Here is a 14602-nt window from a genome sequence, read left to right as displayed (position 1 = left end):
GTGCTGATTTTGTTAGGCTATTTACTTTTTTGGGTTCAGCTAGATGACAAAGAACATTACAAATGCTTCTAGGAATCTAAATTAAAGAACTCTATTTGCATGGAAGTCTCTTCCAAACTGAAGTTTAGAAAAAGATGAAGGTTCCCTTTTGGATTATGAGCTAAAAAAGTGCTGTTTAGAAGAGCATTATTTAAATATATTTTAAAAAATGGTTAGAAAATTTAACTTTAAATTGATTTTTAACAACTCTAGCTAACATGTTTAAGTAATTTCTTTCTCAACTCAAATAACAATGAAAACATCTGTAGTTATTTGAAGAAAAAATACAATAGAAAAACTTTAATGTACTTTAACTTAAATTTTATGACTTGTTTGGTTCATGAAATGAAATAGGGATCACTTATATTTTGAATTTGTGTCATCTTATTTTAGAAAGTATCTATTTTATGTAATAGTTATTATACATTTTAGAATTTAATTGAAAAATTATAGTATAAACCATAAAATGGTATTTCACATTTAAATTTGAACCAAATTTAAAAATAATTATTCAACATGAAATAGTTATTTATTGCATGTTATTTTGTGAATCAAATAAAGCTTTAAAAATACTCCTGAAAACAAATTACCCAAAATAATGCAAAAGTTTCTTTAGAGTTTCAAGAGATTGTCAATAAAATGTTTAATGTTCATGATGAGAAAAATATTTCAAAATGTTTAATCTAATTATTATTGAATAAATTTATCAATCCAATGGAAAATAGAAAGAAAATGAATGAGTGAGTTGGAATGGTTGTTATAGAAATTCAATCATTGTCAACATTACAATTATCAAAAACTACATTAAACAAATAAAGTTCTATTACACTACAAGCATTACCCTCCAACAATTAATCAAAACCAGAAAACACAATGAGTTCAGTTTTAAAATGGAATTTGGAGTTGTGGAAAGCTATTTATGACTTGTTGTCATCTCTAATCAATTATATATAGCGTAGGCTTTGAATATTCACTACTTTGTTTAATATTTTAAGTAATTGCAATGGATTCCTTTAACAAACATGTTAAGTGCCTTTTAAGTCATTGTCATACTTTGCTATTATATACAATTCATGACATTCAAATTATTACATGCTATGGGCCAGTATTCTAGTTATTATTATTTACCATTAGACTAACAGTTTAGTTATTGAGTATTAGTGCAGTTCTAATTATCAAATTGCCTGGTGACTTAAGATTACACTAATTATATAATTTTTATTTATTTGTTTGAGCAGTTAGAAATTCTTTTTTAACTTTTAGACTTATAATTACTAAAATTGAAGTATTTTGTTTACACATTTTTTAGATAAAATTTTCAAAAGTTAAAACGGTTTAAAATTATAATAGTTTCACTTAAAATTGAGATTTTGAGCAGTTTCTATTGTTGACTGTTACAGCTGACTTTAATTGCTAAATCAAAAATATAATATTTTAAAATGCTGTAGTTTGATTTGGAGGTGTTATGAGAAAATTGTGCTCTGATTTTTTCTTAACAAAATTTTAAAAATAATTAGGGGCACATGATTTGCATGTTAATTACAAATCTTCCCCATGAAGGAATTTGTCCTAATCACGGAAGTTAATTATGTTTAGGGCTTTGAGAGTGACTGCATACCATTTAAAACAAAGGATCTTGGCCCCAGTTTGTCAAAGAGCATTATATTTCCCTGGTTTGACACCTCTGGTAAGTTACCTATTGCTAGCCATAAAGACAATATGGTAACATCTCTAAGTTTGGTAGCAGGAAAAACACATGTTGGACCGCTTACTTTTAATACTGTGGGCAAACCTCTCTCTTTCTTTAATTGATATTGAAGAAAACAGGTGGAGGAAGGAAGAGAAGACTTGGAAAGCCACAATATCTGAAGACTAGAGGAAGAAAAAAGTGAGTTAGTTATGGCAATATTTACAAAATCAGTACATCATCTGAGAACTGAGAAGTAAGAATCTTGCTGCTCTAGCCCTTTAGAAAATTACTTAGATGCATGTAGTTGCTAATATATTTAAGTACTATAAAGATCAACAACTTCCTTATCATATCATATTATGGTGGGCTGAAGATCTTTGATAAAGTATTCATTAATCTTGTTATATCTCAACCTCAAATTGAAATGAAATTATTACATAGTATTAGAGTTGATGCTCTTCATTTCACGCGTCAATCATTAACTTTTTAATTGCAATAAGTTGGCTATACAACGAATCAAAAGAAATCATTGGTGTTAAAATTAAAAGATTTAGGCTTCATTGTTTAGTGGAAAATAATTTATATGTGAAAAATATTTTTCATAGAAACTATTTTCTAAGACTATTATTTGATTGCAATGTTAAACTAATGATAAGTGTTTATATCATCTAGCATAAGTGTTTTCACGTTTTAATAAAATTATCAAAATCTGAAAAATAACTTTTTATTTTAAAAGATAAAGTTATATTTCTTAAAAATGACTTAATTTTCTAATTTTTTCGTATATCCAAATGCTAGAAATGCAAAAAATATTCAAAAAAAATATTCTATGCAAAACAAAAGGATGATCCAAGATTGGATGTATCTCATACTTGTGGGCTTTAAAAAGATTTGATGTATTCAACTTTACTCTATTTTGCAAAAAGACTTATGGGTGGCTGGAATTCATGATCTGCAAATCATAAATAGAATAATTTTACCATTATATCAAAATTACCCTTTAAAATTAAGAGACATTAACCGAAGAAATAAGTACTTTGTAATATAATTTCAAAATTCAAAAATTTAATCAACAACTTACATGACACGTATATTTCTTTATAATTGAAATTTCTTAAGAATATAATCATCTTTTGTCACTGATACTTACAAAGTCCTCTCCCAGACAAGTTCTAGTCACAATTAAACTTAACTGATAACCTATAGACATGACCCCTACTAAACTTGAAGGATCACCAAGTCTTTGTTTGTGTCTTCCTTGGAAATTAAATACAAGAAAAAGATTAATGATAACCTTCATTTCCTGAAGAATAACAATGATTAGAGTGAAGAAATGAAGCTTACAAGTCATTTAGGCTGCACAATATTTGGGTATTGTCTAGGTGTTACCAAGACGGCATTTAGACAAATACCTACCAGAAAACGAAATTGGAAGAATTATGACTCATCAATTATATCACTCCATTCTTGGACTTGAGTGCCTTTAGAGTATGCCCTCCGCTGCTGTGACTCTGACCCGCATAGGAATGACGTGGCCCTTCCATTTCTAAGGAACATGATGATGTGTACCCATGTGGGAAATGCACAACTGGTATACAATTATATGGTTAACAGCCCTCGAGCTAACGTATATTTATTATTATTGTTTTAGAAATCTGCATTAAACTCAACCGATACTAAGCATAGTTATGGTGATGGAATGTTTTGTGAGCTGTGATGATTTGGAAAAAGAAATAAATAAATAAAAAAGTCATTAATTCCTCTAAAGTTGTCTTTAAGAGTAATGTTAAAAGTAAATAATTAAATAAAGAAGTTGGTTATTCATTGCTAAAAACAAAAAGGAAAGTGATGATTAAGCATGGATATCAAAAAAGAACACATAATTAGATTAAACAATATTTAATTATAAATTCATGTGTTTCACGATTCAAGTTAAATAGTAATAAAGTCTAATTAAATGATGTATGATTGTCAATTAATTAATACTAAATTCAAAATCAAAATCAAACGAATTTTGATTAGGTTTTTTTCAAAAAATATATATATATATATTCTAATCCAATTAGGTAAAATGAATTCTTGGAAATTTTATGAATGATTATGATTTTAAAGAATAATTTCCTTTGGTTTGCAAAAATGATTATGATTTTAAAGAATAATTTCCTTTGGTTTGCAACTTCAATTTTGACACGCTAGTCAATTGAAAAACCTCTTCACTGTTTAAGGAGAAGGGCTTACAATTAGAGATTTTTTTAATTATATACCTCTTAATAATAAATATTTTAAAAAATTAATAATTAAAGAAATTATATTTATTGAGAAAATAGAACTCACTTTTCCATTGAAAATTGAAAGAATATAAAAATATAAATCAAGCTATGGATATTACATGATTTTAATAATTGATTTATTTTGTTTATTAATATAAAATATAAGCCCTGATTCTCAAAACCATCAATTGAATTGAATTTTTCTAGTTTTTAAATATTAATTAATAATTATGTTAATTAAAAATCAAATCAAAATCAATTTAAATTAAAATATTATGTAAATATGATAAGATAAATTAAAAAAAAATGCTTATATAATTTGACTATAAAATATATGTTTATAGATAAAATACGAGTGAAAATTTTACATAATAAAATAAATAAATTGTAAATTTTCAAAATCTTTAAACTTCAATTTGAAAAGTTTTTTTTTTCAAAATTTACAATACATTATTGTAAAATAAATAAAATTTATTATTTATATTAATAAAAACCTTGTCAATTTGATTTCTTTATTATTATCATAAATCTCAAAAAATATTAAATTGAAATTAAATCAAATTATATTTTTTGAGAAAAAATTATATCTAAAATAGAAATTTATATTAATAAAATATATAATATTTATGTTGATAAAAAAAAAAATCTTCATCTACACATGGAATAATTAACTACTAATTAGGCCAAAAAAAAATCATAATGAAATAAACTAACCAAGAACTTAGTCCCTTTAACCAAAGCCATGTTTCCATTTACGAATATGTTTGAAATTGATATTAAAATTATTGTTGAAAAATATTTTAATATATTAATTAAATAATATAAAAAAATAAAAATTAAGATATCGTGTGTTATATCCCATGGAAGAGTAGTCAACAACATAATTATTTGATTGATGAATCCATATCGAATGATAATAATCCCTGTTTATATGTATTTCATTTTCAATTTCATCATAAAATCACCAAAGGCAGACTCCATTATACCCTTATCTTACTATTACCTTTTCTAAAATTTATTTATTTTTTTTTAATTTAAGGATCAAGATTTTTGTATATAATTTATACGAGAAATTTTTTTTATATGATTTTAAATGTTTGTTATTTTTATATTAACATGATAATTTTAAAATATTGTTCTCTACATTAAGTTAATATTTTCTCTTCAAATAAAATAAGTGTCCAAATTTTATTAAAAATAAATATTTTTTTAGAAAATATTATTATTTAGTTCATATATTTTGAGTCTGTGAGTTGTTTAATTCTTACTGTTAATTTATCTATTAGTCAAGTTAGTTAAAAAAGAGAGAATAATTATAGATATGAACATAATAATTAATGGATTTAAAAGTATGAAAATTAAATAGTTGTATCATTCAAATTACATGAAATGAACAATTGAGTTAGGAAAAAAAATTTCACGAGGAATTAAAATAGTTCACTGACTAAAAAATAGGTAGATTAAATAGTATATTTTTAAAAATAAAGAGATTAAATAGTTAAATTATTTATTTATTTTTTTATTTAATGAATCCCTTTATTTACTCATTATAAAGTTTATCAAAATTAACTTACTTTATATAGGTAATTAATTATTATTCAATTTATTATTATTTTTAAATAAAAAAAGTAAATTAAAGTATATTGATATGTAATTGAAATAAATATTTAACATAATAAAAAAATTAAGAAATTATAAATTAAACTAAATTAAAAATCATCCACATATAGGTGTGGGTAATTGGTGTGCATGCTCAATCATCTTTTGCTTCGTGAAAGGAACAAAATGTTGGTGTTGGATTGTAATTAATGTTAATGCATAAGGGATTATAAATTAAATTATAAACTTTGTTGAAGGCTGTTATTCAAGCCATCCCTTCTTATGTGATGACCATTTTCAAGCTTTCAGCGTATTTGATTTGTGAATTGCAGCAATTAATAGCGTGTTTTTGGTGACGTCAATCTATGGACAAAGTTAATGTACGTTGGACAATTAGAATAAACTTTCGTGGAGTAAATGTGAGGGTGGAATGGGGTTCAAGGATCTAGCTCTTTTCATTTCTGCTTTGGTTGCTAATCAAGCATGGAGATATCTCAAGAATTCGAGTACGTTGTGGGTGAAACTGTTAAAAGGTGTCTGCTTTCCTTTCTTGGAGAGGTAATCAACCATCTTCGGGTTGGAAGAGTCTTCCTGATAATATGGATGTTTTCAATAAAGGATTGAGACGGCACATCACAGGTCCTGCATTTGTTAATGTGTGGGCTGATCCAAGGTTCCATCTTTGCCTCAATTCTTGACAAGAACCCCCAAACCTCCAGATAACCCAATCATGTATGTGTCTGACCTTATCAATGCTCAAACGCACAAGTGGGATTATCATATTTTGAGGCATTCCTTCTCTATTTCTGAATGCGAAGAAATTCTAAAAATTTCAATTGGGAAAGTGCAACGTGATCCGGAGTAATCCGTCCTTTGTCAAGTCCATTTACTTTATGTTAAAGAAATGGCAAGCCGAGACATCTTTATTGAATGATCCATCTTCATCATCAATGCCGTTCTCTCAGTATTGGAAAAATATATGGAAATTGTCAATTTCTCCAAAAATCCATAACTTTCTACAGAGGCTAGTACTAATTCTCTTGCCACAAGAGCTAACCTATTTCATAGGAATTGCTCTAATTCCCCAGCTTACTTGTTATGTGGATATTCTCAAGAAATTGTAGAGCATTGTTGTCTCCTAATATCAATGGTTTTAATTCCTTTGTTGGCTGGTGGCAATCTGTATTTGATCTTTTGAATGATAAGGAAGGGAGACTTGTTCATTTAGTTGCCATTTTATGTTGGTATATTAGGAAAGCTAGAAATGGGCCTATTTTTGAATCTTTGGTTCCTAATTTGATTCAATCTGTTGCTAAAGCTTAGAATGTCGTTGAAAATTTGTTCTTTTTGCCTCTAAACAGCATCATTCTCTGCCTTCAGCAGTAGGGTCTATATCTAGAAGTTTGATTTAATGGTGCCTCCCCTTTAAGGATTTTGTGAAAATAAACGTTGATGCTTCCTTTATTTGAGATCCGCCTTCTTCAAGTTATAGGATTATTGTCAAAAACCATCTTGATAATTTTGTTAATGGTAATGCAGGTATCCTAGCCAGTAGTATGGCTCTGAGATTTGTTTTCCAATTTGCTAAGAGATTTATCTCAGTAGTGTTTGAGACGGATTCTCTCATTCTATCTAATCTGTTAATGTCTGTAGGCCATGTTCCTTAGGAGATTGAAGCTATTATTGTGGATGTTATTCTATCTGGTCCACTTCCTTGTGCATGGAGGCTAATATGTGTGCTTATTGATTAGTCTGTAATGCAAAATTATGGTTAATTATTGTTAAGTTGTATGTTCCTTCTCTGCCTTGAATGAAATTCATCTATTTGTTAAAAAAATTATTTTAATTTAAAAAAAAAATCTAATTAATAATAAGCTTTATTATTTAATTAATAAACATTCTTGGTTCCCCTAAATCATGCAAATATAAAATGCAATTTTCAGTCAAAGTCGCATTAACAAACTTCAAAGGCTTCAACATTGATTATATATATATTTATATATATATTAAATGGTCCCATAAAATTTATACTTCCACTCCATCCATCATTAATTCCACTCGCATTTTTATTATTATTAATATTATTAAAAAAAATTGTATGGTTGATAATCCATAATTAAGAAGTTACTAATAACACTCTGTTTATCCAAATATCCAGATTAGGATAGGAAGAAATCTCTCTCAGAAAATCTCGCCATATGAAACTTTGCGAAAGTGACAGACAAGGGAGAGAAGAAGAGAACGTACTTCTCTTTCTCTCTCTATAATTGTCTTTCCTCCGATCTCCCTCTATAAGTAATTATTTAGAGCGGTTTTTGTGCAATTTTCTTCTTCTTTCTGGTGTTGGCGGTTCCTATTATTTCTCCTAATCGATTTCTGCTGCCCTTCCCATTTCTGGTTCCCTTACCCACTTGCACTCCATCTTTCTCTACAAAATCCCATCTCTCTTTCCAAATTCTACTATCTACCCATTTTGTTTTGTCTTGCTTTCCTTGAGCATGGTATTTTTATGCCAGCATTGAACTTTCTTCTCTGTTCTGAACAATTTTTTGTTGTAGCTTTGTTTTTCCCATTTCTATTGGTTTTGCTTCCATCTCTATCAATCAAAGCTTGATCTGGACAGGAACTGCTGTTTTGAGTGCTCCAGTGAAGATTTTAAGCTCAATTTTTTGTTGTATTTGCTGAAAATTTTGGGATTTGGATGAACTTGCTGGGCAACAATCTTGGAATAAATGCCTTTTTGATTTCGTATCTTGAAGGGGATTTTGTTTTTGAAGGAGATATTGCATGTTAAATATTTGGAAAGGTGTGCTTTTTGTTTGATAGATCTGATCTTTATGATATATATTCTTTTTAATTTTTTTATTATGAATTTTTGAATAAAAAATGGAAAAGAGGGAGTGAAGATTCTCGTCTGTTTTATCCGCATGAACACAAAAGGGTCATTAAAATGTGCTTTTTTTCCACTTTCTGTAGCAAGTGAAAAACTTTGTCAATTTCATTTCCGTTTTTGCTTCTTGGTGGATTGCGTGATTCAAGCGTAGTAAAATCTAAGCTACAGGTTGATCATTGATTATTTTTTAAGAATTTGATGCCTAATTAAGGAAAAGTCCAATAACTAGGCTTTCAATTCCAGAGCTTTCTGATTCTTATTCCATTGATTGATTTTGTAGGCTGTGTATTCCAAAGGTGTATATTTTCTGACTAATTGTTATTTTATCAGTATAGGGTGAATTTGGTTGATTGATACCATCATTGGCCTGTAACTTCAAAAGTACATTTCTGATTCTTAATCAATCAGTTCTTACGGATCCCTCTTCTGAAAATAGTGGGTGCTATTGTCTGGCTGGTCTGGAGTGCTTATTAGATATTATCAGGGCCCTCAGGATGGGGTCCTGCTTGTCTGCAGAAAGTAGGAGCCCTCGTCCTGGAACGCCTTCCTCTCCTGCTTTTGGGATCAAGAAGAGGAAGAACTCGAAGAAGCGACCAGGGTCACGGAATTCTTCTTTTGACTATAGGAGGGAAGAGCCGCTTCATAGGATTCCAGGGAGGTTGTTCTTAAATGGGTCGAGCAATATTGCTTCACTGTTTACCCAACAAGGCAAGAAAGGGACCAATCAGGATGCCATGATTGTTTGGGAGGTTAGCTTTTTCTTTACATACTTTGCTTCATTTTCTTGGGATTATTTTATCACTGAGATGGTCTGATGGGAAATCAAATAGATTTTTTTTTTTTTTTCTGTGTTTCATGGCTAGCTTTACATACTAGCTGCTATAAAAATATTACGTTTCTTGAATAAGAGTTTGCTTTTGATGCAGTTGGTAATGTAGTCAATCTACTGGTAGAAATTTTCATGTTGCTTCGTTTTAATTGTCATCTGATCCTCAAATTTTGTTTTTTCATTCCTTGAGAAATTATTTATTTAGCTAGAGGAAATTCCGCTTTCTATGTTAAAGAAAAACACAGGAGTTCCATATTAATTGCCTCTAGTTTTTCTACTTTTTTTTTCGGATATTACCAAAACTTTTTGCTGCTGCACCAAATTTTGATTTTATGGTGACTTTCTGAACCCTCTTTCTTTCTGGTTTGACTTCCTTTCACAAATTTACCAAGGAAAGATTTGGTTCCAACTTATTTTATAAAATGAAAAGATTTAGTTCACCTCACATATCAAGTTCCTGCCACATACATAGAAACCCAAATGATTTATTATTTATTTATTGGAAGGGATTTCTCTCTTTATTTATTCATTTTATCCTGTTACTCCCTGTATTAATTTTTTTATTAATTTTTATTTTCAATTTTACCTTTATCTCTACTAAACACTATACTATTTCTACAATTTCCTAAAATCCATCTTATCACTTCTCTCTCTCTCTCTCTCTCTCTCTCTCTCTCTCTCTCTCTCTCTCTCACAATATGTTTTTAGTGGCAGATTAATGGAGAGGAATTGTTTAGGTTGGAGTAATTAGGCGAGATAAAGGGTAATTTAGTCATATCAAGGAATATTTTGTTATAATATAGTTGATATAACTGTTTCCTTAATCACAGTGTAAAAACCTTAAACAACATATATAAGTGGACAGAGTGAGTATATCTTTGTGGTTTCTTCTTGCAAACTGATTAGTGAATTAATTATTTTCTTGTTGCGATTGTGTTTATTGGTTTCATTTCATATGGTGCATGGAAGAATATCCTACAGCCAGTTCTGCATTTAGCGTGTCAAAGACACTTGAGTTGCTGACACTAATTTTGAAATTTAGCAATCTGTCAGAATGATGTTTGTATAATACAATGATGTAATTTTAAATTTTAATTGATAAATTAAAAGCAAGTGATGAGATTGAACCGCAAGTCTCTTCATTATTCACCTGTGATGAGCTTATCATGTTGGCAGACTTTCACAAATTTATGGTGATGCATATACGTTTTTCATGCTTCCCAAATTAAATGATTATATAAGCTATTAATATACATCACTTTTCTCTGTATTAAAACGTAATGTTTTGTGTTTTTCAAAAAAAAAAATGTTATTTATCACAATGTGCTTGCATTTGAAAATTTTCTTATTCACCATGTTAAAAGTGTGGATTTCCAGAACTTTGGATTGAGGACAGATACAGTATTTTGTGGAGTTTTTGATGGCCATGGTCCTTACGGTCATATGGTTGCTAAAAGAGTGAGGGATCACCTTCCCCTGAAACTAAGTGCTCACTTGGAAGTCAATAAAACCAGTGAAGATGTTCTCAAAGAGATTAGCCTTAGTACTACCGGAAGCATGAACTCTGAAGACACTGCATTTATATCTGCTGATGAAGAATCTAGGGCCTCTGTTGATCTTGAGGAAACTGAAAAGCATCCAGAGATTTTTCAGACACTGAAAGAGTCATTTCTCAAGGCTTTCAAAATCATGGACAGGGAACTGAGACTACATGCAAATATTGATTGCTTTTGCAGCGGTACAACAGCAGTTACATTGGTCAAGAAGGTTTCGATTACATCATTGAACTTGTATTTTGTATGATTGTAAAATTCTGTGATGTATCCTTCTTGATAATGATTGCTTTGTCTGTTTGTATAGGGTCAATATCTTGTCATTGGTAATGTTGGGGACTCCAGGGCTGTACTGGGTACAAGGGACAAGGACGACTCTCTTGTTGCAGTTCAGTTGACTGTTGATCTTAAACCAAATCTTCCAGGTAGCTCCCTACCCCTGCTTTTTCCATGATAACAAGTTCTTACCAACTTCTCTTTTTATACTTCGTATAATCATTGATGTGCTGTGCAAAAATAGTGTATTCACTTGGCAGTTGGCAAGGAAGAAGGCATTTTAATCCATTAAGCACAAGGGGCAAGATACATGCACAGGCTAATATTAACTCTTTTCATGACTAACAATCTAGTTTTTCTTTTCTATGAGTTTAGTTTTCTGATGTGAAAAATGTACAATTTCCCTTTGTAATTTTTCTGCTATTTCCCTTGGCTTCTAAATATGTATCACCTGTTCTGCCGAACAATCATAGTGGAATAGGAGGATACAGATTACAGACCCAACTTTTTAAGGGCCTGAAAAAAGAGACCAGATATTCATACTATCTTGGTCATTTCTGATCAAATCACCATCCTGGTCAGCACATTAGATGAGTAGAAAGAATTAAGAAACCAGTCCAGGAATTTCTTGATTCCACTTTCTCATATCTGTTGTCCTTCTGTCCGTATTATCCATTGAGTGGCTATAAAATGGATTTTGTTCTCTCATTTATTCATTTTCTTGTTCCATTTCTTTTCCTTCTGGTTTCTATAGAACTAGAATATCTACGCAGGTGGTAATGTACAAAATGTTTGAAGTATCCTAACTTTCTAAGTCGTAACCTGCATGATACCCCTTCATATTCCTATATTCTGAATGCAGCCAATATTTCTTTGATGTTTTGTATTCCATATATTATTGCTTTGTGTATTTGATTCACTTGATGAGAACTTCAATATATTTCAACATTTCATGATTTTGCCGGGAGAAAGAGCAATTAGGCTAATGAGTGTTTTCAAGAGTAGATGATGGAGCAGCATGTGGTTCAAATTAATTATGATGATGGTCAGTGACCTGGGATGCATATGCACTGACAACCATGATAGCTCAGGCAAGGTCAATTATAATAGTGATTCTAAATATAGGTTGTAGGATGGGTGGGAACTTGAGGAACTGGACAAGTCCCGGCACATTGATTGGCAAGGGGGTTATTTTGACAATGGTTGGCAGGAGGCTTAAATGAGGTCAGCAATGGTGAAATGGAAAATATGGGTTGGCGATTAAAGACATGTATAATTATTTTGTCGCTGTCCTAGGTGAATGGTTTTTGTTTACCAGGACAGAATAAGGAGAGGGAAAATGAAACATTGACCGACTGTAATATGATTTCTTGCTACATCTTGTGGTCCACCTTCTTAGCTTATTCTAATGATTTTCTTCTCTCTCACACTATTGGTTCTTACAGCGGAAGCGGAAAGAATACGGAAGTGTAAAGGGCGTGTTTTTGCTCTTCAGGATGAACCTGAGGTAGCTAGGGTCTGGCTACCAAACAATGACTCTCCTGGCCTTGCCATGGCACGAGCGTTTGGTGATTTTTGCTTGAAGGATTTTGGCCTTATCTCTGTGCCCGATATATCCTGCCAGCGCCTAACTGATAAGGATGAGTTTATAGTTTTGGCAACTGATGGGGTAAGAATTAGACTCTAGTATAGCATGTAATCCATTCTCTCAAATATTGAATGAATTTAACATTCTGCATTTTCATTTTGTTGGGATGTAATTGTGTTTTGATTTCTTGTAGATTTGGGATGTTCTCTCAAATAAAGAAGTGGTAGACATTGTATCTTCAGCCCCATCACGTTCCTCTGCAGCAAGAGCCTTGGTTGAGTCAGCAGTTCGAGCATGGAGATACAAGTATCCAACCTCCAAAGTTGATGATTGTGCTGTAGTTTGCCTATTCCTTGACACTAACAATTTATCAACTGCATCCAACACTACAAAAGAGCAGCCTACTTCAGTGGATCAAACTGACCTTGACAGTCAGAAAGAGGATGATCCCTCTGGTGCAACTGGACTGGGCCGTTCAGGTACCGTGCGGAGTGGGAAAGAGGTACTCTTAGATGGAAGTGCAGATGAGGATTCCTCAAAGCAAGATGAAATGCAATTAGAATCTGGGATAGAGTGGTCTGCCCTAGAAGGAGTTTCTCGCGTCAACACCCTGTTAAATTTGCCAAGGTTTGTACCTGGAAAGGAGGATAAGAAGGCTGCCAGAGAGACAAAGACTCGGAAATGACAAAAGAAAGGTTTTGTTAACCTGAACATTCTTAATTAATTTCTATTCTTTCTTTTTCCTTATTTCTGTATTGGTTTTTTTCGTTTTTCTTGACAGAAGGGGGGAAAAATATTTGTAGGGCCATTAAATGATAAATTTGGACAGGAGAGGTGGGCCCGGCTAGATTAGTGTCTGGGAAATCATCCTCTCTCTCTCTAGTGTGGGTAGAATTGGAATTTTTGTAAATCCAACTCTCCATCTATTTTCTTTCTTTTTAATTTTGGTTTTCTAAATGCAAAGTGTGATGTGTAGTTTTTTTTATCCATGTTGATAATAATTTTGTGAAAATGAAGCATCATCCTTCAAGTTTCAACTTTTTTCATCTGATTTTTCTTAGATGTTGTCATGTTCAGATGTAAACTCTTCATGCATTTCCTAGAGCATACATTTATTTATTTTTCCTAGCTCTTGTGGATTCTGTTTTTTCGCTAATGTAAGAGGAGAAAGCAACTGCTTCATTGGTGTTCTTGATACCCCGAGTGGCCAACCTGAGGTAGAAATTGATTGATAGAGCGAATCATATCAGTATATTAGGTTTAAGCGGGTGGCTTTTGATTAAATTGTTACAAATTGGTGAATTTTAACATAAATTTATATATCAAAGCCATACCTTATAATCAACCAAATAAAATTCACTCCACTGTGTTTTGAAAGCAAAATTTCATTGGCTGAAGAGCATCTTTTGGAGCTGCTTCACTAATGAGCTCTGCAAGCTCAAGAGCAGGCAAACTGATACAACCCGAAACAAGTATAATTTACAGATGTTGTCCATGACCAAAAGCTCTCCTTGTACGACAGAATTGGTTGCTTTACCAATTGCATCATCATTGTTATATTTATGGAGCGTGAGAATAGAGAGAGGTGACAAATTTGAGTGTGCATATAAGCAGAGGACCTCTCTGTGATTTCCGACATAGAAGGAAGGGTGAGAAATCTGAAAATTCACAGGAGTATTAAGCACCTTTTCCAAATGCTATTATTATAATACTTCCTGCATATGAAAAGACATCATTCACAAGCATTTTTCTTTTAGTAATTGAAATTTAAGGTCATCATAATGCATTGAGAAATTAAACTATTTTTACTCTTTAGACACTTCATAATTTATTTACATGTTCATTAATGCTTTATTTATTTTCTT

The 14602-nt window shown here is 31.1% G+C and overlaps 1 protein-coding gene across 3 annotated transcripts; it reads left to right on the top strand.

Annotated features, from left to right (window-relative positions):
• Positions 1–7747: 7747 nt before the first annotated feature.
• On the top strand, positions 7748–13774 carry LOC110639138 (probable protein phosphatase 2C 33). 3 transcript variants are annotated; one of them, XM_058128851.1, is made up of 7 exons: positions 7748–8404; positions 8822–9240; positions 10698–11087; positions 11181–11298; positions 12595–12818; positions 12931–13432; positions 13519–13774. In XM_058128851.1, the coding sequence occupies exons 2-6, from the start codon at positions 8986–8988 to the stop codon at positions 13420–13422; spliced, it is 1479 nt and encodes a 492-aa protein (XP_057984834.1). In that variant the 5' UTR covers positions 7748–8404; positions 8822–8985; the 3' UTR covers positions 13423–13432; positions 13519–13774. The 3 variants fall into 3 exon arrangements, with proteins under 3 accessions (XP_057984834.1, XP_057984833.1, XP_057984832.1); XM_058128850.1 differs by having other exon boundaries at positions 7749–8404; positions 8827–9240; positions 12931–13774; XM_058128849.1 differs by having other exon boundaries at positions 7749–8404; positions 12931–13774.
• Positions 13775–14602: the final 828 nt, after the last annotated feature.

This window comes from Hevea brasiliensis, chromosome 10 (assembly GCF_030052815.1).
Source record: "Hevea brasiliensis isolate MT/VB/25A 57/8 chromosome 10, ASM3005281v1, whole genome shotgun sequence".
NCBI lineage: Eukaryota > Viridiplantae > Streptophyta > Magnoliopsida > Malpighiales > Euphorbiaceae > Hevea > Hevea brasiliensis.
The sequence above is the reverse complement of the archived record's forward strand: the minus strand, read 5'-3'. Positions and strand labels throughout refer to the sequence as shown.